The sequence below is a fragment of the Electrona antarctica genome (genome assembly GCF_951216825.1).
Source record: "Electrona antarctica genome assembly, chromosome: 17".
In the NCBI taxonomy this organism is placed as follows: Eukaryota; Metazoa; Chordata; class Actinopteri; order Myctophiformes; family Myctophidae; genus Electrona; species Electrona antarctica.
The window spans coordinates 29504458-29530474 of NC_136798.1; the positions used below are offsets into that span (position 1 = coordinate 29504458).

The 26017-nt window shown below is 44.3% G+C and overlaps 1 protein-coding gene across 1 annotated transcript in view; it reads left to right on the forward strand.

Moving 5' to 3' along the window:
• The first annotated feature begins 24435 nt into the window (after positions 1-24435).
• The window catches only part of galnt14 (UDP-N-acetyl-alpha-D-galactosamine:polypeptide N-acetylgalactosaminyltransferase 14 (GalNAc-T14)), a 146787-nt gene continuing 145205 nt past the window's right edge, over positions 24436-26017 (forward strand). Inside the window, exon 1 of the mRNA XM_079526229.1 lies at positions 24436-24763. Within this exon, the coding sequence (XP_079382355.1) occupies positions 24605-24763 (159 nt within the window). The 5' untranslated portion in view covers positions 24436-24604. The remainder of the gene's footprint in view (positions 24764-26017) is intronic.

Consider the following 26017-nt stretch of genomic DNA (forward strand, 5'->3'; position numbering starts at 1 on the left):
AAGAAAAGAAAAGAAAAGAAAAGAAAAGAAAAGAAAAGAAAAGAAAAGAAAAGAAAAGAAAAGAGAGAACGTCCCAAACTCTTCTCCCTTCTGGCTCCAAAACTGTGGAATGCACTTCCTGTTGCAGTCAGAACTGCAGCATTACTCCCAATCTTCCGCCGCAGTCTGAAAACCATAGAGTATATAAAAGGATAGAGACTGATCTGGCGCGAAGCTCCGCCCCCTCCGCTATTCATGTCAGTGGAAGTTGCTCAGTGGCGTTTTGAAGCACCCGGAAGGACCGTGTCAAAACGTCTACTTCCGCATTGGACCACCACATTTTGGTGGTCCAATGCGGAAGTGCAACCGAGCGCTCAATGTTAAAGCCCAGCTGCACGGGGTTTCCCGGTCATGAATCCACGGGTCCGCCTGTAGTCCCTCCTCTTACCACTAGGGCCCAGTGCTTCAACGTTGGAGTGCCTCACTGGCCCCTTGCTGAAAACCCACCTTTTCAGACTCCATCATGGCCCATAGCACTTACCCTACCCCCTTAGATGTATAGCTTAGTATAGCATATATGTATAGTTTATATGTATAGTTTCATTATATAGATATTCCACTGTTATGTTCTTAGCTTACGCATGTTTCATGATAAATGCTTTTTATATATGTGATGTATTCCCATGCTTTTTGTTCTTGCTTAATGTAAATCGCTCTGGATTAAGAGCGTCTGCTAAATGCCTAAATTGTAAATTGTAAGAGAAGAGAAGAGAAGAGAAGAGAAGAGAAGAGAAGAGAAGAGAAGAGAAGAGAAGAGAAGAGAAGAGAAGAGAAGAGAAGAGAAGAGAAGAGAAGAGAAGAGAAGAGAGTTCAAGAGAATGGAGTGGTTCAACGTTCAAGTTTTTTCCTACTTGTCTTGGACTGCAATACAAGTACCTCTCAATTCTATTTGATCCATCAACATTTCTACTTTCCCCATCGGTGGAACTAGTGCGGCGCATATTTCCCTCACAACATAGGCCTAACATCAATAATTGTCCATTGATTGTGTTAAACAGAACATGAGTTTCTTCAAGAACTACACCTTTACATCTACTACAACTACATCAAACATTAGGCTTTATATCGCTGTATGATAATTGGTTCCAACTTCCTTTTTTTTGTTCATGAAAGCAATATAGCAGACTGAGCTGAACCATGGTACAACATGGTATTAATCAATTACCGTGCATGCTTATGAATAGTTCAAAATGTGCATGACGTATTCCCTAGTGATTAATCAGGAACATTATAAAGATCAAAGAGATTCTCTATTTCCTAGTGATGGGGCGGAGTTTACAGTTTGCAAAAAGTACAGATGTACGACTATACAATAATGCTAAAAGGATAACACAAAAAGCCCTGAGTGCTTTTTCCCCATTGTGGCCCTGTGCATTCAATTCATTCAATACATGAATACTATACAATAAATTATCATTAGGAGCAATACAAATATATTTGTGACTATATTTGGCAGAGAAAAAGTATTTTCGCCAGATAACCCTTGTTAAGTAAATGCAGAAAAAGTCACAAAAAAAGAATTTCTGTCCAAAATGAGTTAATAGACATACTATACAGTATACAGTCTATACAGTATGTCTGTCATAGATTTCAGAGATAACTCAGCACCAGTCACATTTGGTCACATTAACAGAAAAAAACAGGTTCTCTTTTATGGCGGTTTTGAAGGAGGGTAGGGAAGGGCGTAAGTCACACTTTTTGATGGCTGGTGGTATAGGGCATTCCACATGTGGGTGGCATAATAGCAGAATTAATTCATCCCCATGTGTGCCGAACCTGGGGGGAATGAGAGCTCAGTGGAGCTATTACTGTTTTGTCATGCACTGTTAAGCACGCCAGTGTTGAATCAAGTTGTAATGTAAAAAAGTCACACCCGTGTGAACTGAGTGGTGTAATATAGCCTGTCTGACGTAATGAAATCATGTCTGACGTAATGAAATCACACCCGGATGAACAGGGTGAACATAGCAACCATGCTAATTTTTTCTGCACAGACTAACAAAGCCAGTTGTAGGAGTGTGAAATCACACCCGGGTGAACAGGGTGAACATAGCAACCATGCTCATTTTTTCTGCACTAACAAAGCCAGTTGTAGGAGTGGTTTACACCACTCAATAACAAAGCCAGTTGTAGGAGTGGTTTACACCACTCAAAAACAAAAGGTGCAAATTTGTTTAGCACCATTCTAGTTTCTTCAGATACAATTATACAAACATATATTATTTACATGGAAAGAATCAGAATCAGAATCAATCTTTATTGTCACATCACATTACAAGTAACATGGGTGAAATTCTTGGTTGTGCATGGCTTATCATTGCAGTTAAAAGATAGAGAGAAAAACATAAAGTGCATAGTACATGACTAATCTACATGATACAATATGTATGCAAATAAAATAAATAGTAGTTGATGTAGCCTACATGTAAAAAAGTCTCTACTAAAACAAGAGACCAATTCAGTTCAGTCTGCAGTGTCACCAGACCTAGTTCTCGTTCAGCAGTCTAATTGTTGACAAGTAGAACAGTGTGTGTGCGTGCGTGCGTGCGTGCGTGCGTGCGTGCGTGCGTGTGTGCGTGCGTGCGTGCAGTATGTCAAGTATGCATTACCACCCACGGGCGTTAGCACCCGCAACCTCTACTAAACCATTAAAACCCTGAAAGCATCTGTGCCGTCCATTTTAGATTTTAGCGTTGGATATTAAAAAATAGCAGATACCATAAAGCTCGCTAACGCAGAGCTTGTACATGTATTATTTATTTTATTTATTTAATCCTATCTTCAAAGTGTGAGAATTACTGATTTACAAGGCACTTGTAGAATCGTCCTCAGGTCTACAACATGATAATGTGCCGTCAATGCAGAGTTTGGCTTCTGGCCGCAAACTTGAAATTCACTAGTACGCAGGTAATGTGTTGTTGCCACAGAATAGATCCCCATGCTTCGGTGACGTTATACCTCATTGCCAGATAGTGTTCCTCCTGGTTTTCTGAAATAAATATTTTCACGATTTTTCAAAAATAGCAGACCTACAGTACAAGATTGTAGCGCGCCACCGCTTAGATCTGCTATTTTTCAATAGCTAAATTATAACATAATGTTTAAAACACCAAAAGGGGTTCCCGCCCAAAATGGGTTAATGGTGAGAATGTAACGACTTTAATTACACACTATTAAAACTGTTAAACTTAAACGTAGCCCAAAGATATATTTTATGTTTGGCCTCCACGCGAAGCTAGCCCATTAGGCTACAGTAGCTGTTTATGACTGATTATTAAGGGATTTACATGTGAGATATGGACGGACGGACAGATAGGAGAGACACTCGCGGCAACACACACACACGCGCACGCACACGCACACGCACACACACACAGACACAGACACAGACGCACACGCACACGCACACGCGCACGCACACGCACACACACACACACACACACAGACACAGACGCACACGCACACGCACACGCACACGCACACACACACACACACACACACACACACACACACACACACACACACACACACATACACACACACAGATCATTTAACCGTGCTGGTATGGATCTCATCTCTCTCTGCAGCAGCTCTGGTGCTTCAGTTTCACATTGTTTCCTGTTCCAGCTCGTACATCTCTGTCTGCGCACGCACACACACACACACACACAAACACACTATATAACAAACACACTATATAACAAACATACGTGCGTACTATATGTGTGAAGTACATAAATAATACATACATATGCACATACACACACTGCATGTGACACATCTACACACACAATCACTCTCTCGGATACTCGCACGCACGCACGCACGCACGCACGCACGCACGCACGCACGCACGCACGCACGCACGCACAAACGCACGCACGCACTCACGCACACACACACACACACACACACACACACACACACACACACACACACACACACACACACACACACATAGCGAGTGCTATGAATCATGGGAGCCAGAGTGTGTTTTTTTGTTTATGTGTGTGTGTGTGTGTGTGTGTGTGTGTGTGTGTGTGTGTGTGTGTGTGTGTGTGTGTGTGTGTGTGTGTGTGTGTGTGTGTGTGTGTGTGTGTGTGTACATGCTATACATTCTGTGTCTATCTGTGTCAGATCTAAATGCAGACAGAGTATTTCTTCTTTTGGCAGAAGAACAAGTCTTCCCTGTTGCACCTCAAAGTGCTTTTATATTACAGGACATACATTATGCCTGCACACGTGTCTCTCTCTCTCTCTCTCTCTCTCTCTCTCTCTCTCTCTCTCTCTGATGCTGTTTGTTTCCTTTCATATTACTTACAATCTATATCTACCAGTAAGACGCCTGAGGGCGAGAAGCTGGTGCACTGGCCATATATGGAGCGTGTCTTGAGTGTACATGGTTTGATGAGGTCAGATCAACATATGGAATGTCAGAACAGGTCATCTCCATATATGGAGATCTAATGGTGTCTTGAGTGTATATACAGGGTTTGATGAGGGCCCAGGTAGGGCCGGGCCTTCATTTTCGAGCCTGTTGAGAACTAGTTTTCGGCGGTTGTCGGGCGTGGCTGCACACATAACTTTAGGGCAGGCCTGTCTAGAGTTTAAACGGACAGGTATCAGTCAAAAAGGAGACATCGAAGAGGAAGGATGGATGGGGAAGGATCAACATATGGAATGTCAGAACAGGTTCTGACATATATCCATATATACAAATATTGATGACATGCAGGATCTCAATATATGGGCATAAGTGCGACAGCAGGTCGCATTTACTATGACATCAGGATGTGGGCACCATATATGGGGGCTTGGTAATACACTGACTGACTGACTGACTGACTGACTGACTGACTGACTGACTGACTGACTGACTGACTGACGGGAAGTGCCCGATTCCATAGTTAACTGCGACCTTCGGTCACAATAAATGCACCATGTCTCTGTGTGTACGTATACATCCGTAACTCCAAAAATGTTCGCCCCACCGACTTCAAATTCGACACATGCGTTCCACACCACCACAGGGGGTGCAGTGCCTGGTGTCGGATATCCGGTCCATCTTGTGCAGAACCAGCACAAAAGCCTCTGCCCGGGTTCTGGACCCGGTGAATGCAACCTCCATATATGGAGCTGGCCTGTTCTTGTCACAGTACGAGCAGGAGGTTTTCGGACGCAAGTGCAGGACAGAGGCAGAGAGGCAAAGTTGTGGAATTGTAGGACGTTTATTACCAAAATCCAGGAACACGAAGAGAACAAGAACTAGAAAAACACTGGGAGTTCACTAGGAGCAAAACACTAGTGACATGAAACAATGATCTGACAAAGGAAATGAAAAACCAGGGAAGTATAAATACACAAAGACTCAGGTGAACTCAACAGATAATCAACACAATGATTGGCTAAAAGACTAACAAGACAAGGTGGAAACACTAGGGTAATCAGGGTACTGGTGAGACAACACAGGAAACACTAACAAAAAAACACACCCGTGTGAACTGAGTGGTTCAAGGTCTTATATAGCCTGATCAGCTGTGGTCTGACGTAATGTCAGTGACCATAGTAACCATGCTCATTCTTTTGGGCCCCACGTACAGGTACACACATACACGGGTACAAACAAAGCTGGTTGTTGGAGTGGTTTGCACCACTCAAAAAAATAAAAGCACACAAGTGTAAAGTAAAACCAAAACCAAGAACAAGGAACACTAGAAAAACATAACACATGTCACGGACCGTGACAGTTCTGACATCACAATGATGGTTCTGACAGCATAGACTCCCACATTTGGGCATGCCTGACAAAGAACTCCATATATGGGCATAAAAGGGACACAGACATACCTAGAACTGCACTCTGTCGAGTGCCTACTTGTGCTTTGCACAAAAGTAGGCCATAAATGACCTATAGTGCGCAAGCAGAGCGCGCAAGTACTGTCAACCGCTACGAACTTTCAAATCTCTGGCTCGCAATGGTGACGTAATAAAGATAGGTTTCAGATTACATATATACATGTATACATGTAAGTTGTATATATGTATATGTCATTTGTAAGTTGATTAGCAGTATACTGTGGTAACTTGGGTTGTTTGACGTGTATGTCCGTAGCTGCGTATGACGTAATGAAGATATATTATGTACCAATGCCAGCTTATAACTGGCTCTCAATGGTGTAATAATGATATGTTTCAGTGTCGGGTGGATTAAAGAAAATGCCTCTATGTATATGTAATTTGTAAATTGATTAGCAGTATAATGTGGTTGCTTGGGTCATTTGATGCGTATGTCCCGTAGCAGCATATGACGTGATGAAGATATGTACCAATGCCAGGGTATAACTGGCTCTCGATGGTGACGTAATAATAAATATGTTTCTGTGTCGGGTGGATTAAAGGTAATGCCCCTATGTATACATGTATGTAATCTGAAACCAATGCCATATCAAGCACAAATGAATCATTACGGCATACGCAGCCACGGACATATGCATCGGAGCACCGAACAAACAACATTACTTGCCCACTCTGCTTGCGCAAGTAAGTTGATTAGCAGTATACAGTATATACGTTTCAGTGTCGGGTGGATTAAAGGAAATGCCTCTATGTATATACAGTATGTATATGTAATTTGTAAATTGATTAGCAGCATACTGTGGTTACTTGGGTCGTTTGATGTGTATGTCCCGTAGCAGCATATGACGTGATGAAGATATGTAATACTTATAATACCAATGCCAGGGTATAACTGGCTCTCGATGGTGACGTAATAATGATATGTTTCAGTGTCGGGTGGATTAAAGGTAATGCCCCTATGTATACATGTATGTAATCTGACACCAATGCCATAACAAGCACAAATTAATCATTACGGCATACGCAGCCACGGACATACACATCGGAGCACCGGGCAAAAAACATTACTTGCACGCTCTGCTTGCGCAAGTAATAACTGAGTGGGGCATTAATTTCCAACTTGCATCGTTCCAAGTAGGCCAGCCCAGTGCCCAATGGGCACCGCTCTAGTATCCAACAATATGGGGTCCATAATATACCACAATAACTTTGGCACGTAGATTTTCATTGAGGTTTGCGACAGAGAGAAAGATATTAATAAAAAAGGTACAGTATCTTTAGGGCATATTTGTACTGAATCACATTTTCTGCTTTAAATATTTTATGTGTGTGAGTGTGTGTGTGTGCGTGCGTGCGTGCGTGTGTGTGTGTGTGTGTGCGTGCGTGTGTGCGTGCATGCTGGGCTGCAGAGTGAGCGCAGTAGCAAACACTGCATTTGGCAGCACAGACTGGAGGCTGTGTGATCATTCATCTTGGACATAAATATAAAAACAATGTTAAGAGAATGTCTGTCGGTCTGTCCATCTGTGGAGAACTGGGCTGAGAAGGAGGTGGGAGGGTGCAGGGCGACGGTGGAGGCAGTGGAGGAAGGAACACAAGCTGTTTAATCCACTTGTTAATATTTATTTGATTGACTCTCTTGGCGAGGAGATTAGCTCCTAATAAGCTCTGTATCCCCTATTAGGAACAACAACAACAATCCCACCCACAAGTAAATGCTGCAGCGATAATGACACCGCAACACGTCCACTGACTGTACAACATGAAAGAACAGACTGTTCAAGCCCAGACAATCAGGCAGCCAGCATCACATGCAGGTCGGTGCACATGGGGTTGCCAAGGTTACAGCACCCATGGAGCTTTGTGTCTCAGTGCCTTGCTCAAAGCCGCCTCGGTCACGGCCGCGTTGCCTTCAGGGCAACCAGCCATTCTTAAGATTAGAATGTATGCCCAGTTTTGCCTACACACAAGCGGGTCCAAAGCATTGGGATCATGTTGGGGTGACATTCTGGAACTGAATGCTGAGTGTATAATAAGTATCACACAATATACAGACAGACTCAATTCACAATTGATCAGTCAGCTATCGGGACCAACAACAAAGAATTCACTTAATGCTGAAGCTCGACTCTTTTCATGTCTATGATACCATTTTATGTCCTTGTCGTCAAAAGAACGTTCTCATTTATTTGTCGCTTTAATTGGGTGGTCTGAAATTATACTGTGAACGTGTTCTCTAGTCTACAATAATGGGAGCCCAGCAAAGAGACTTGTGCTCCCCTTGGAAAGGCTGCCAGTGCCGTGTCATTAGTCAGAAGGTTCATTGTTCCGAAATTACTATCCCTATCTCTAACCCTACCCTAAACATAACCGCAAGCACGGGAGCAGTGCATGTTCGCCAACCTTAATGCATGTTCGGACTAACGGGACTTCGGATCTATGGGCAGTTCCCGCCAGGCTAATGGTGCTCATGACACACATGGCCAATGATTGTTCTGTCTGTCCAACCTACAGTATATGCCCCCCCCCCCCCCCCCCCCCCCCACACACACACACACACGCATACACACACACACAAAAACACAGACACTATAAAAGGCGTCTTTCTAAAAAGTAGTCGGAATGACAGGTGGGTGGCGTCGGGGACATGCGGTGGTCGGTGAGGCGTGCCTGTTCAGGGAGGGGGGAAAAGCCTCTAGTCTACAGGGATGACACTTTCACTACAAATGGCTTCAGACAGCCAAAATTGTTTCCTGTCTCTGTTAAACAATTTGATTTGCTCCCCGTTTGTCGTCTCTGCTGTTGTAAAAGGGTGGTGTGTGTGTGTGTGTGTGTGTGTGTGTGTGTGTGTGTGTGTGTGTGTGTGTGTGTGTGTGTGTGTGAGTATGAATTTCTTCTCAATCTCTGTCTGTCTGTCTGTCTGTCTGTCTGTCTGTCTGTCTGTCTGTCTGTCTCTTAAGTGTTACCTCTCGCTTTGTCTTCCTTTATCCTCTCGCCTTTTGTTATGACCTTTACCCTCCTCCCTTTTCTTGTGTCATGTGTCTTGTTCTCTCTCTCTCTCTCTCTCTCTCTCTCTCTCTCTCTCTCTTTTCTGTGCACCTCCCACTCTCTTATCTCCTTCTCCCCCTGTGTTCTTTTCTCTCTCTCTCCCCATCCCTCTCTCTTATCTCTCTCCTCCACTCTCTTTATCCTCGTTTTACCTCCCGCTCTCTATAAACCAGATTGATGGCTCAATCCAACACAGATCAAGGTGAGAATTACAATTTTCTCTCTCACACACACACACACACACACACACACACACACACACACACACACACGCACGCACGCACGCACACACACACACACACACACACACACACACACACACACACACACACACACACACACACACACACACACACACACACACACACACACACACACACACATGCACGCATGCACGCACCGCAAAGTGGGAGAGGCATGCATCTTGTAGCGTGACGGAGAATGGCGAAGCTTGTCTCCGCCAGTCCATTTACAAAAAATGTATGCAATTTACACGGTGTCTAGACAGCAGGGTACAACAACACAAGCTGAATAGCCAAAGCTATGTGAGCTTTTCAACACATGACAAGGCAACTGCAGGTGTTTAGCTATAGACATAGTGGTCCTGAGTGATTCACTAAGGTGTTTGTAAATAGTGCCTAAATAAAGTACTAAAGGGGTATTTTCGATAAGCACAATTTCACGTGCGTCTCACCAAGCTGCGTGTAGTGTACTGTACAGCCTTCATGTGTGTGCATCGTTGCTGTAGCTCATTTTTGCCTGACAGTCAAGGGTTGCAAGGAGTTGCAAAGAGTTGCAACTATACCCGGGCGGTTGGCGTAGCAGTCTGGGCACCTTGGCTGGTAATCCAGTCTGGCAGTGTGCCACGGGTTCGACTCCCGATCCCGACGGCCTTTACTGCGTGTCACCCCCCCCATCTCTCTCCCCATTTCCTGTCAGCCTACTGTATACCTATCCCTCTATAAAAGATCATTAAAATAAAGGCGAAAGCCACAAAAGATATCTTAAAAAAAAAAGGAGTTGCAACTAGTTACAGTTGCAAGATGTTGCACAGACTACATGAATTTTACACGTCACCACACTTACGCACACACACTTTTCTCATGAAAGATCCTTGTTTATCTTATTAAAATAAAACATGGCATTAGTGCTGAATTTCTGAGAAACTGAATTTATAAAGGTTTAAGAAAGCTGTGTTAAGGGGGGGGGGGGGAGATGCCACCAGGCTCCAGCTAATTTTCTTCATATGTTTTGGACCTGTCCAGCCTTACAGTCTTTTTGGTCAGCTATATTTGATACTATTTCAGATGTGTTACAGTTGCCCATAGAGCCATCCCCTATTATTTCCCTAGTTGGCGTCCTTCCTGAAACTATCCCCCTGCCTAAATATCAATCTGACCTTGTCGCTTTTGTGACGCTTCTGGCAAGACGTCTTATTCTTATGCATTTGGAAAAAAACATACCCCCCTTCACATTCCCGTTGGATATCTGACATACTATATTTTTTAAAATTGGAAAAAATTAAATACACATTGCGTGGCTCAATCTCCAAATTCAGTAGAGCATGGCAGCCTTTTCTATCTCATGTTGACCGCCTTACACTTGCCCCCGATTGAACCTGAATAGCTGTCGCCTGACTAGCCAACCTGTCTTGTCTGGATGATGTTTGTGACCATGTATGTATGTGTATATATATATATATATATATATATATATATATATATATATATATATGTATTTTTTGTTTTGTTTTGTTCTGAATGTTCTTTGGTTGTCTTGATTTGGAATTTGTGTGTTGTTTGTGTTTAAGTTTTTTAGGGACCAAGAAGTCACGCAGTGACTTTGGTCACTCTTTGTTTTTGTGTTTATTTTTCTTCTCCTTCTTCTTCTTCTTCTTCTTCTTCTTCTCCTTCCGCCAAAAATAGCTGTTCTGACTGAATGGTGCAGTCGGTTTTCGCGAAACGCGGTAATCTGGTAGAGGGCCATGCCAAACGGTGAATATGCGAAGCCCAAGACGATTGGCCAAATGGTGGCGCTATAGCGCTCAATTGAAAATGCTAACTTTGAACGTGCATAGCTCATGAACCGTTTGACCGTTGGCAATGACACTTTGATACCCATATGCGTCTCCTCATGCTGAACAACTTTCGTGTTCTGACTTTTGACCTCTGACCTTTAGATCACCCGCCATTTTGAATTATATGATCAGTACTTTATTTTATTCTCCTTCTGCCAAAAATAGCTGTTCTGACTGAACCGTGCAGTCGGTTTGCGCAAAACTTGTCAACATGATAGAGGACCATGCCAAACGGTGACTATGTGAAGCCCATCATGATTGGCCAAATGGTGGCGCTATAGCACTCAATTGATGCAAAACTTGCAAAACTTGCAAACTTTGAACGTGCATATCTCATGAACCGTTTGACCGTTGGCAATGACACTTTGATACACATATGTGTCTCCTCATGCCGAACAACTTCCGAGTTCTGACTTTTGACCTCTGACCTTTAGATCACCCGCCATTTTGAATTATTTGAAAAACAGTTAAAATGTAACTCCTCCCAGAATCTTTGCTCAAAATGCACGAAAACTTCTACACGTGAACTTTGGACCTATACGGACAAATAATCGTAACACATTTTTTCTAAGTGAAAAGATTAAGTTTTTATGAAGCAATGAAAATTGCTGTTTTGTGAATTTTTTTCTTCTGCCTCTAATACACACATATGCTTATGTCACTTAACTATGCGAAGCCCATCACGATTGGCCAAATGGTGGCGCTATAGCACTCAATTGATGCAAAACTTGCAAACTTGCAAACTTTGAACGTGCATATCTCATGAACCGTTTGACCGTTGGCATTGACACTTTGATACACATATGCGTCTCCTCATGCCGAACAACTTTCGTGTTCTGACTTTTGACCTCTGACCTTTAGATCACCCGCCATTTTGAATTATATGAAAAACAGTTCAAATGTAACTCCTCCCAGAATCTTTGCTCAAAATGCACGAAAACTTCTACACGTGAACTTTGGACCTATACGGACAAATAATCGTAGCACATGTTTTTCTAAGTGAAAAAATGAAGTTTTTATGAGCCAATGAAAATTGCGCGTGCACGCACACACACACACACACACACACACCAAAGCTTGAGTACTTATGCTGAACTAACACTGAATGATTTTCCTGTTAACAATGGAGTATCTAATTGTCTCCGTGTAGCTCAGTCGGTTGAGCTCTTGCCCTTGGACCGCAAGGTTGTGTGTTCAAATCCAGCTACTGACAACTCAGCTTGTCAGTCTTATTTGTACATATTGTTGAACGCCCTTTGGGCTATATCAGTGAGATCAATAACTTTAAAGACTGGTGTGATAATAGCCACCTTATGTTAAACACCACAAAAACTAAAGAGATGATCTTCAATCCAAATCCATGGTTATGAACGATTGTCTGCCTAACACACACACACGCATGCAGCCACGCACGCACGCACGCACGCACGCACGCACGCACGCACGCACGCACGCACGCACGCAGGCAGGCAGGGGCAGGCAGGCAGGCAGGCAGGCAGGCAGGCAGGCAGGCAGGCATGCAGCCACGCACGCACGCACGCACGCACGCACGCACGCACGCGCACACACACACACACACACACACACACAAAGAGAAGTTTGTACGCACGCACGCACGCACGCACGCACGCACGCACGCACGCACGCACGCACGCACGCAGGCAGGCAGGCAGGCAGGCAGGCAGGCAGGCTCGCACGCACGCACGCACGCACGCACGCACACACACACACACACACACACTTTAACTGTGCGTGAAAACACACTGTAGTAATGGAAAGACATGCCCAAAATGAGGACACACCTTCTTGTTACCAAATCAATGAATGGTTTTACCGTTTACAATGTAGTCACTGATTGTCTCTGTGTAGCTCATTCAGTAGAGCTCCCGCCTTCGGTCCACAAGGTTGCGAGTTCAAATCCCGGTACCGACAACTCGGTTAGTCAGTCTCATTTGTGCGTGTTGTTCTCATTGCGCATTGTTCTTCTTCTATCTTGGTCCCGCTTTATCGCTGCTTGCAGCTATATTTTGTATTTGTTACTCTGTTTGTATTTCTCAATTTACTTCTATATTTGTAAAAACCCAGTTTCTGGTGCTTTTGGGAGAAATGTTTGTAATGCAGCACCGGCGAAGTGATTGCAGATTACCATCTTGTGTACAGTATACAGTGTGTGAGCAAGTGTTGCTTTAGCTCAAAGCCATGTAACTGCCGTGTACAAGCAAATGCTGCTGAGGTCGAAATAATTTCTACCTCGCTCCTCAGCTCTTATTTAGTTTCCCAGTATTTCTCTCTCTTGTAGACATAAAATCACAACAATATATATGTCTGCTTTCTGAGCGCTGTGACGCTCCCTTGCAATTGCTTAAAATATAAGCGTCAGCTCAAATAGTGAACATTACTGCAGTTTGTGAGGAACTAGCAACTGTCTCTACACTCTAGCAACTGCTGTGTGGACAGCAAGTTTCGGGCATCAATCTACAGGTCACTGCTTCCAATTTAATGAAACTGATTATATAATCCTAAACTTCTTCCTGCATAAAACCACTTCATTTGTTGTTTACTATGAAAACCTGTATTTCCCGTCAGTGTCACGCCTCGACACGTCACGCCACCATATAGGGCTGTCTCCATATACAGTATGAAGATCACGACACTGACCTCATCAAACCCTTGATAGCCATACATGGAGAAGACTGGATCATCACCTAGATCTGCATATATGGAGCCGGCCAGCAACTCTACATCTGACCTCAAACCCTCACAAAAAACATGCATTAATCCTGGTCTCTAAACTGCCTCCCCCTGGCCAGCCGGGGCGCCTGATGGAGGGGAAAATAACTGGTTGGAATAACGTGCTCTTTCCAAAATCTTGGGATAAAAGATATTAGAGAAGAAAAAAACCTCAAACCCTTAGATCTCCATATATGGAGCTGACCTGTCACCTGTTCTGACATTCCATATGTTGATCCTACCCACCCGTCTTCCTCTTCCATGTCTGTCCATTCAAATTCTAGACGGGCCCACCCCAAAGTTATTAGTAGTTAGTTCTCAACAGGCCCGAAAATTAAGGCCCGACCCTACCTGGGCCCTCATCAAACCCTGTACACTTAAGACACTGCCCCCGCTGCCACCCTTAGATCTCCATATGACATTCCATATGTTGATCTGACCTCATCAAACCCCCCCCCCCCCCCCCCCCCCCCCCCCCCCACACACACACACACACACAACTTGCAAGCCCAACTGAGTGTTGTATACAGTGGTGTCATGCTCGTAGCATGCAGTATCACAGCGTGGTACAAATACAAATGTGACGTGCAAGCGCAGGTATGGAACGGTGCACGCAAGACGCGTCAAGTAGCCAGTGGTTATTGTTAAATGACGGGACACGGGACACAGCTAGTAGCTTGTACAACACTTTACTAGTCACCGGAAGTCTGATACTGGACCTTGTAGTCTATCGTATACATACAGTAGCCCTACTGCCACACCTCCCCTTCTTAGCTAGCAACAGACATTCAACTTTTAATAGAACTGTTTTCATAGAACTGATGTTACATGCATTGTTGTTTTCTTTTCTTTTCTTTTTTAAACATCTGCAAAACATGAAAATCAAATGAACTTGTATCGTACATGTTTTACAAATCCAGTCTCTCAGGAGCCCTCGACACTCTACCTGACCTGGTGGCTTGTGGTTGTTCAGGAGGAGCACCTGTGGCTCTGAGGTGGATTCTGTTTCTCCTTAGAATGCCCCTATCAGTCTCTACTAAGTATGACCTTGGTGTGTGGGCAGTTCTCAGTACAGTCCCTGGGGCGGCCTCCGTGGTGATCCACACTTTCTGTCCAGTTGGGAGCTCTGGGAGCATTCTGGAACGGTGGTGGAGGTCGTAGGTTGCCGCTTGCTTGCGTCTCCCTTCCTCATCCTTCTGGCGAAACTCCTGCAGGTCCAGCCATTTAGGATCCAGCTTGCTTGAAGGCTGGGGCAGCGATGTGCGCAAGTTCCTCCCCATCAGCAACTGTGCTGGTGAGAATCCGTGCTCTAGCGGCGTGGCTCTGTATGCCAGTAGTGCTCTGACTTGGTCAGTGTCTCTTTTCCATAGACTCTTCACAGTCTGAACAGCACGTTCCGCCTCACCATTAGCTTGTGGGTAACGAGGACTGCTCGTGACGTGTGTGAAGCCGCACTCTTTTGCAAATGATCTGAATGTCTCTGATGAGAATTGTGGCCCGTTGTCGGTTACTGCGGTCTCTGCGTAACCTTGATGACTAAAGACTTCCTTCACAGCTCGAACAGTAGCCTCCGCTGACGTGACTCTGAGCTCTGCTACTTCGATGTACCTAGAAAAATAGTCCACAATAAGCAGGTAAGTCTTTTTCTTCCATTCAAGCAAGTCCATCCCCACCTTTTGCCACGGGCGGTCTGGGACTGTGGTCTGGATCAGTGGCTCTCTGTACTGTATTCTGTGTTTTTGACATATTTCGCACCTGTCTACTGTCTGTCTGATGCGGGCAGTGATACCAGGCCACCATACTGATTCCTGAGCTCTGGCTCGGCATTTGGAGATCCCCTGATGACCTTCGTGTAGTTTAGTCATTATCTCCCCTCGGAGCTCCTGTGGTATCACAAGTCTCTCCCCCTTCATGAGAAGGTCACCTGCGAGATACAGGTCAGCCCTGACCTGCCAGTAGGGGGCAACATCTGGCCTCAGTGAGTGTTTCTCTGGCCATTCTGTTAGACAATAGTGTGACACAGTTGTGCATATGTCGTCCCTTTTCTGCGCCTGTTTTATTTCTTCCAATCGAGTGTCTGTAGCAGGGAGCGAGGACACAACAGCATTCACAAACACCTGGACCTCTTTTTCTAGTTGCAAGTCATCGGGTGATATCTTATCTGGCAGTGGAGCTCTAGACAGCGTGTCTGCAGTGATGAGGTTTTTCCCTGGGACATGGAAAATATCATAATCATACCTCAGGAGTCTCAGACAAAATCTCAGCACCCTGGGTGGCAGATCATCCAAACCTCTGGTGCTCAACAGTGGGACCAGGGGCTTATGATCCGTCAGTAGTGTGAAGTGCAGCCCCTGTATGTATGAGGTCAGTCTTTCGCACGCCCACGTTGCTGCTAGCGCCTCTTTTTCAATTTGCGCATAGCGCTTCTCTGTATCTGTCAGTCCTCTTGAAATATATGTCACTGGTTGCCATGAGCCATCGGTCTGTTTCTGTGTGAGAACAGCACCTATTCCGTATGCCGATGCATCTGCTGCTACTTTTGTCTCTGCTGTATTTGAATATTTAGCGAGCGCCTTTGGTGAGCTCAGTCCCTCTTTTAGCTTTTGAAAAGCAGTCTGTTGAGGTTCCCCCCAGACACACTCATTTCTCTCTCTCAGTAGGTCTTTCAGGGGCACGGTGACAGTAGCCAGCTGTGGCAAGAATTTGGCCAGATAATTTGCCATGCCTATTAGGCGGCGTACGTCCTCCACACATTTCGGCTCTGGCATCTGTAGGATCGCTTTAGTTTTGTTTGGGTCAGGCTCGATGCCTCTTGACGAAATCCTGTGACCAACAAAGATCATGTGCTCCTTAGCAAACTCACACTTCTCATTCAAAGTGAGGCCTTCCTCCTGCATCTTCTGGAGCACACGGTGTAGCCTTTGGTCATGTTCCTGTCTGTGCCGTCCATACACTAGTACATCATCTGCGTGACACAACACGCCCTCAAAGCCCTCCAACATTTGTGACATCCTTCTTTGAAAATGTTCTGGAGCGGATGCAATGCCAAAGGGCAGGCGGTTGAATAGATATCTCCCAAACGGAGTGATGAAGGTAGTGAGCGGTCTTGACTCCGGGGTCAATGGGATTTGCCAAAATCCAGATCGAGCATCTAGTTTTGTGAAAACCTTTGCCTCCGACATCATTGCGAGTGTTTGGTCTACAGCTGGTAGAATGTGGCGTTCCCTCTTTACTGCCACATTGAGGTGTGTGAGATCTACACAGATCCTGAGTTTGTCTTTCATTGGTTTTGGAACAACAACCATTCCGGAGCACCAGGCTGTTGGTTCGGTCACTTTCGATATGACTCCCATATTTTCCATTCTATCCAGTTCTTCACGTACTTTTTCTCTCAGCGGCAGTGGAACTCGTCTGGGTGTTGAGAGAGCGTAGGGTGTCGCTCCTTGTTCCAGCTCTATGTGATACGGTTCTTTCAGTTCACCCAGCCCATGAAACACAGCTGGATATGCTGCCTTGAAGTCGGTTTCAGGCTGTGTCACAGTGACTTCATCAGCCCTGTGTACTAGTCCCATGGCCTCTATAGCTGGTAGGCCCAACAGCGGTTGTGTCAGTCCTGCCACGACATAGACCTGTTGGTCTGTAGCGAGGCCTTTTGCCATCATTTTGGCCTGGAAACAGCCTTTTACATTCAGTGGATTGCGACCTGGTCCAAACAGTCGCTTAAGTGGTCTTCCCAGCTTTCCATCTCGTGTTGGTTTAAAGACACTTTCTGGTATGGAAGTGACGTCCGCTCCTGTGTCGATTTTAAAGTTAATAGCTTCCCCGTTCAGCCTTACTTTTTCCATCCATGGCCTTGTAGTTTGTGTTTGCACTTCTCCTAAAAAGGCATAGTCCTCCTGATCCTCGTCAGCATCTGACTGGCATTCAGTGACTGTGTGCACGGCTTTACCTTTGAAACAGGCTACGGCATAATGTCCGATTTTGTGACACCTTCGACATTCTGCATCCTTGGCGGGACAGTCCTTCCATGCATGTTTGCTTCCTCTTCCACATCGGCCACACTCTTTTTCTCCTTGAGTGTCCGACCTTTGGCCCCTGTTTGCGTGTTGAAACTTTTTTCCTAAGTACTGAAACCTTGTTTGAACGGCGTCCACATTTATCTTGGATTCTCCTCCCACAGCAGCACTGTACATCACTGCCTGTTGTTTCTTGACAGTTTCACTTTGTCTCACTTTTTGTATTGTCTTCGCCAGGGTTAATTCTGCGTCCATTTGTAGCTGTTCTGACAGCCTCCTGTCATTTATCCCAACCACAATTCGGTCTCTTATTAGCTCTTCCTTCAGCCCTCCATAGTTACAATGTTCAGCTAACTTGTGCACAACTGTGATGAATGCTTCTGCACTCTCTCCATCTTGTTGGAACCTCATGTTAAACTGAGCTCTTTCAAATATCACATTGTACTTTCCTACACAGTGCTGTTCAAATGCTGCTTTAACTGCATCATACTTCTTTTTATTTGCATCGGACAACGGTAGAACGGTCAAAATGTCATCTGCAGCATCTCCCATAGCATAGAGAAGTGAATTCACCTGATATTCTTCTCCTTTCTCATCTAATCCGGATGCCACACGAAATCTCTCAAACCTTCTGATCCATCTTGGCCATTCTGACGGATTTGAGAAGTCAAATGAATCTGGGTGTGAGATTTGAATAGCAGCCATTCTGTATTACCTCTCGTTGTCGATGTTCAGAAAAACGTTTATGTTGTTCTTTCACTCCTCCCGTTCTCTCCCATGTGTGTGTAGCCGACACTAGAGCAGACTCGCGGGCCTTTTTTTCCCCTCTCTTGTCCCTGTTCAGCACTGTTTTCCGCAATTATCTTCACCACAGAGCTCCTTCTTGGCTATGGTCTTGACGAGAAAACATCCGCGGGAGTACGGGAGTATATCGCGGTAATTATTTGAGTTCTTATTATCACTTCTGACATCATGTTAAATGACGGGACACGGGACACAGCTAGTAGCTTGTACAACACTTTACTAGTCACCGGAAGTCTGATACATGCAAAGCATGCTGGACCTTGTAGTCTATCGTATACATACAGTAGCCCTACTGCCACAGTTATAGTTGAAGTTGCATAGCAGGTTTACTGGCGGTGAGCCCCCCTAGATTAACAACGTGTCAAGTACCCAAATCAAATGGCACTTGTTAAACAGGTTTAACTGTTTAGTAGTGTTTACCTTAACGTTCTCATATACGGTAAGCAACACAGCAGTAGGCTACTGCTTCTGTGGTGTATCTGTACGCCAGGGGTTCCCAAACTTTTTCATGCCAAGGACCCCCAAGTTGGCACTAATTAGCCCACGGACCCCTATTTGAAAACATATGCCAGGGACCCCCACAAGAGCAGATTTGTACGGCTCTAGCAGTGATTCTCAACCTGTTTAATTTCAAGGACGCCCAGTTTGACATGCATTAGTCTACGGACGCACCATTTAATGGCATTTCTATCTCTGAGACCCCAATGTATATAGTAAAATCAATGTTAATTTAACTCTCAGAGTTACAGACCCATAAGGGCCCATTTGGTTACAAACTATCATTTAGCTGGGGACCCCCTGGAACTGCTCCGAGGACCCCTGGGGGTCCCTCCTCCATCGAAGAGATTTGTCCAAAGCAAACTTTTTAGTACTGCAGCGCAGTAAAGAAGTTGTCTGATTATGTAAGTAGCCTATAGCTATAAACAGTATACTAGTCTACTAGTACTATAGGCTTATAGGCTATCAGCTGTTATGTGTGCATGCGCACATGTATAGGCGCGTGCGTGCTGGTGTACATGCGTGTACATGCGTGCACACACGTGCGCGTGATGACATTAATATGCCGTGGGTCCGTGGTGCCGGGGGAAAAAAATCACCATTACACCACTGGTTGTATATTAAATAAATAAAGATATATTAATGAATGAAAACCTGGACTATGAATTAAATAATAAATATCTGTAGGCCTATGCGTTTTGGCCAGGGATTTCTGGCATTAGGGCTATGGACCAGAGCTACACCTCCAGCAGTCTCCAATGTCTCTCCATTAGGGCTATGGACCAGAGCTACACCTCCAGCAGTCTCCAAGGCATTAGGGCTATGGACCAGAGCTACACCTCCAGCAGTCTCCAATGTCTCTCCATAGGGCTATGGACCAGAGCTACACCTCCAGCAGTCTCCAATGTCTCTCTGGCATTAGGGCTATGGACCAGAGCTACACCTCCAGCAGTCTCCAATGTCTCTCCATAGGGCTATGGACCAGAGCTACACCTCCAGCAGTCACCAATGTCTCTCTGGCATTAGGGCTATGGACCAGAGCTACACCTCCAGCAGTCTCCAATGTCTCTCCATAGGGCTATGGACCAGAGCTACACCCCCAGCAGTCTCCAATGTCTCTCCATGTCATGAAAAAGTTCCAGCACAGGCAGTGCGCTGCTCCAAAAATCCTCCCTCGCATGTATGCGTTCATGTATGCGTTCATGTATGCGTTCATGTATGCGTTCATGTATGCGTTCATGTATGCGTTCATGTATGCGTTCATGTATGCGTTCATGTATGCGTTCATGTATGCGTTCATGCAAAGCACTGTATAAATGCCTTAAGCAAGTTAAGCATATAACTTAAGTTAAGCATCTAACTTTTGTAACGTTGTTTTTAATTGCACGATGCACAAATATCCTACCAATTTCATATGACATGCCTTTACCAAATATATTCTTTTCAAATGTACAATATTTACAGACAATTTACAAAGCCTATACGACAACTATAGACCAGACGTGAGATTTGGCGTGGTGTACGTCAAAGTTCACCCACGCCGAACGCCCATTATTGGGTGTAAATCGCGTTGATAAATGAGGGCCTACACTTGGCTGCCACATGACGTCATTTCTGAAAGCCAGACATTGGAGGGGGTAGCACCATAGACATATATAAAGGCTAGATGGCTCTGACGTAGTTCACCCGGCGGCCATCTTGCTGAGGGGCTACAGTACAGTATGTTCTATGGCAGCTCAAACAAAACTCGCTCAAATCTTGACGGATTTACAAACGGGTTGGTTTAATACAAACGTTATCAACGTGGCTATGGTTCAGGATGCTTATATGCTTCATTTCTTTTATTTATAAAAATGTCATATAAAAGCATATAAGTATGCGGACGTCTCTGACGTTTATAACAAACCAAACCGTTTGAAAATCGGTTGAGAATTAAGCAAGTTATGGTTATTTAAAAAGTATATCCCCATAGACACAATGTTATGCCGCCCCTCGGTAAGATGGCCGCCACGTCGCAACGTCGTTCTCATTGGCCAGCAGCGTGGGTGAGCCATCTAGCTTTCATATGGGTAGCACCCTTCAAAAAATATAACCTCTTGTATCATGGGCTTACCCATTATGCCAAAGGTGAAACATTAAATGATTTCTCTGTTATATTCAAACAGCTCCCTTTTAGTATTCTGTGACTGGGCTTGGTGCGACAATATTACGAGTTTGCGCACCGTTTATATGCACAGTGAGCTCAAAAAGACATGCATCTCAGGGCAGATACATTTTCGTGCCAGATACATATTTTGACATAAGTTTGCATTTCTAAATGACAGCCCTTTGTACATTATGGCCAAGTTCTATGTAGGCACGACTCATTATCGTTTTTCTCAATTGCATGTGTAGACCAATTGGTAATTTTGTAATGCTCTGGAGTCTTTTCCATGTGAAAATTGTACTAAATGCTAGGACTTGTGCGTGTAGTGCAAACATGGCATTTAGAATGAATATGCGAGTGAAAACCAAGCAATTGTGCGTTTTGCAGACAACGCCATTATTGTTGAAGCATTAGCTTCAGGTTTTCACCATTGTGTGCACTGTTCCAGTTTTTGTGTGTGTTAACAATTGTATTGTTCCTCGGTGGGAGCTGAGAAGTCATTTCCCTCTCCTCTTGTTCATGTGAAAACCCCCTGATAGAGCGAGGAGAAGGAAAGAGGCACAATAACTGCATTTCACATGACGGAAAAATGAATTATCTCTGTGCTGTGGATGGGAGAGCGCGTGGGTGCCCCTGTGTGTGTGTGTGTGTGTGTGTGTGTGTGTGTGTGTGTGTGTGTGTGTGTGTGTGGCAGTGGCACTGATTGGGCGTTGTGATTCACAAGGCGGGAACAGTGATTGGAACATCGATCTTGTTTCGGAGAGAGAGAGAGAGAGAGAGAGAGAGAGAGAGAGAGAGAGAGAGAGAGAGAAAAGAGAATAAAGAATTGAGAATTGAGAATTGAGAATCGAGAGAAGAATCGAGAATCGAGAGAGAGAAGCTCTCTCTCTCTCTCTCTTAGAGAGACAGAAAGATGATAAAAGAGAATGTGAAGGCCAAAACATATACATTTTGAACTAAGCACTAGAGAGCAAGCAGAGAAGGAACAAATGAGAGAGAGAAAGTTGTTCTGCAGACAAACATGATTTATGAAAAACAACTGTGATGATGAGAACTGAAGAAGCCATGAGAGGACAGGAGTAAACACGTAATTGGACACAGACACACACACAGACACACAGACACACACACACACACACACACACACACACACACACACACACACACACACACCAACTTCAAAAGCTCTGTACTGCCTTTATCCCCCGTTTAATACTGAGAGAGTAATAATTGACCCATAAGGGGTTTAAAACAATATATGGGGTAAATTAAGATACACACATTTTAAGTGGTTTCTGTGTGTGTGTGTGTGTGTGTGTGTGTGTGTGTGTGTGTGTGTGTGTGTGTGTGTGTGTGTGTGTGTGTGTGTGTGTGTGTGTGTGTGTGTGTGTGTGCGTGTGTGCGTGCGTGCGTGCGTGCGTGCGTATTTGCATGGGTTAGGTTAGGGAATGGGAATGTTTTCCATTTTACATCTTGTTTCCTATTATTTAAAGGGGTGACCTGAGCCAAAAATGTTTGAGAACTGCACTAAGGGCCTCTATGCACTGAAACATTACTTGCTCTCTATTCTGTGGTGAGCTGAGAATGAATGCAGGAGCAGAATACATTTAAGTTCATAAATCACCATTTACAAGCAGGCAGCAGCAGTATGTGCAGGAACCAGGGGTAGAGCCATGTATATTATATGATTCCACAATAGAAACAGGAGTTTCATGCATACTACAAACAGTGAACAATTGTAGGCTATGTAAAAGGATAGACGCAAGAGTAGAGGTGCAGTTTGTAAATACATCAAAAATGCGATTATAATCCCATTTCTAATGGATAAAGCCTTGGCCTGGAAGAGAGGTCATCAGGTGGTCTCCGACTCCAATATTCACACTCAGAGTAAATAGTGATAGCCTACTTAAACCCTATATACTTCATCAACCAGGTAAGGGTTCTACAAAGTACTCGGCTCCAAATCTCTTCGCTTTTCAAGTTGTTAGTAGGGAATTATTCTAGTTAAACGATACACAAAGCAGGTGATGGGTGGGTCCTCCAGTCTGTCCATACCTGCTCAGAGATTAACACGTCATGGACTTTAACAGGGTGTGTACAGGATTAATTTTGGACAGCCTGCAGCGAGTTTAGACATGATGATCATGGACTCCTGCATGTTCAAACTATGCACGTTTGTTGCCATCATGCAGTAGGTCAACAAGAAGGAGGTTAACATACACAAATATGTGCACATGATCACAATACAGACCCATTTTCTCACCACACACCTGAGTGTTAACTGTTAAGCATGAAAATGGCCATGCCAGCATTATCCAACAGCCCCAAAGACACAATGCCATGCAGCACTATATCTGACCTCACTGACTTTCTAAGACCATGCAGCTGAGTGTGTACCTGGTATGCAAACTATATACATGCTCCTGTTGACAGCCATTTGCTGTCATCCTTATGTCCATAATATCAATGAATTGTCCACATTGTCATTGCATAAACACAATACACACAAGACACAATACAATGACAAATAACTTAAACAAAACAACTGGTGACATACCATGTGCACATAATCAGTTGTTACATTCTTTTTTAATTATTTTTACTTCTTTTTAATATGAAAAGAGCTCCTTTCTCCTCTACCCTCTGTTTTTTCTGATATATGCCCAAACCGAACAGGTGATTGTAATGTTACGGTGATTATGCCAAGAGACCACATAACGCAGAGAACTACCGTACTATGGCACTTACCATACAAATAATAGGCTACACTTTGTTACCAAAAATAAATAATACATTCACAATTTACACTGTATAATTTCAGAAAAATAAGCAATAAAATAAAATGAGGCATGCAGTGCCGTGGGACTTAATTGTGAATGCGTCGCCAGGTGGCGCTGCGTCCATTCCCGTTTGTACACCCACAACATACAAACAGGTAGGTAGCTTCTGCCCCGCTCTTTTCTCAACCACCACTGAACTGATTTAGATCTCGGTGGCTGACTGAGTATAGGCTGCTGCTGCTGCTGCGCTCTTTCCTAACACACACGCACACACGCGCGCGCACGCACGCACGCGCGCACACACACGCACGCACGCACGCACACACACACACACACACACACACACACACGCCGTGCGCACACAAGTAGGAGAAGGAGAGAAAGGGGACGGAGAACAAGAGCTCTTTCTCTCTCTCTCTCTCTCTCTCTCTCTCTCTCTCTCTCTCTCTCTCATATTAAGCAGAGGGATACAGTTCGTAGTTACCGTCAGTTGCCTGCTGGACCCGCTGACATACTTTTCCCTTCCTCACAACAACAACAACACACAGATGTGTTTCTCGGTGACATTCATCTGTCGGGCAATGCGCCGGCGGCTGTTTCTCGTGGCGAAATGAAGCGGCTGTGTCGGAAGCTGGCGGTGGCCGCGGTGGTGCTGGTATGGCTGGGAGCGCTGGTTTACCTGCTGGTGCTGAGCCGGAGGAAACTGCCGGAGCTGCTGCTGGTCGCCGCCGGTGGAGGAGCGAGAGGAGAGACCGCCGCACACAACCAGGTGAAGCTCCTTTCCTCCTCTGTCTGCTGTTCAAAGCTGCTTCATTTGGCATGCTGTTCAATTGAATAGGCTACTTTTCTTTTTCTGGGGCAAAGTCAGATACAAATGTATATTAATATGGCACTATGACTAATTTAACATTGACATATTATTACAATTCCCATGCGCACGCACACGCGCGCACGAACATCATCACAAATCCTCAATGGACTCTGAGTCTGGAGTTCTGGACTGATAAAATAGGAGTGCCAAAACTGTGTACCTGTGTGGAGTTTGGCTTTGCAATTAATGCATCATGATGGTGGCAAAAGTAATCGAAAACTCACTTGTGTTCATCTTTATTTAACTGTTTATCTGTTTTACATACATGGAGTGTTAAACAACAGCTTTTATACAAGGCAGGACTCGCACATTTGAACAACATAGGGAATCCAATTTTATAAAAGGGTATTTTGTAGTCCTGGTACTAGTAGCAAGTTCAACTGGTCCAAGAGATTCATTTTCACATGTGCTGTTGGACTGTCATGTGTGGACTTGCTCGGTTGGCTGTTTGCCTCTTAAGTGAACAGTTAAGCTCAATCAGCTGTGGCTTGTTACTGTTAGAGCAGTGGTTCCCAAACTTTTTAGCTCAAGACCCAAAAGAGAAATGAGACGTTTGCCCAGCACCCAAACTTAAACTAATGCAAATAGCAGATCTACAAGCTCACAATATTTCGCTGTTAGCTTTTGGATCAGCTATTTTCATTACTTCTTATTTATTTTATTTTATTCCCATTTATGGAAATTATTAGATTCTTTTTTAAATTGTATTTATCAGACAAAAATGTAAAAAGAAACCACCGCTCATATGCTGAAAAAACGTAAGTGAGGTACTGGAGTCACAAAGGGATAATGAGAAAAATAAAGGGGATGCTCCGCACACTCAGATCTGCACACAATCAAAGTATTTATTTTGCAAGCTTTCGGTCTACTGACCTGGCCTGAAGAAGGTCAGTAGACCGAAAAGCTTGCAAAATAAATACTTTGATTGTGCGCAGATCTGAGTGTGCTTTCTCATTAAAATTGTATTCATGAAATACTTTTGAAAGATGTTGGAATTGTTTTTAATTGATGAAAAGTGGGACTCTACGCTCTAAGCTAATAGAAACTGCAGGCTTTGTATTCCTGGAAAGTTGCAATGCGATAATGGAATCCATCGTTCTCATGATAATAAAAATATAAATATTTAATTTTTTAAATATTGTTTAAAAAAAA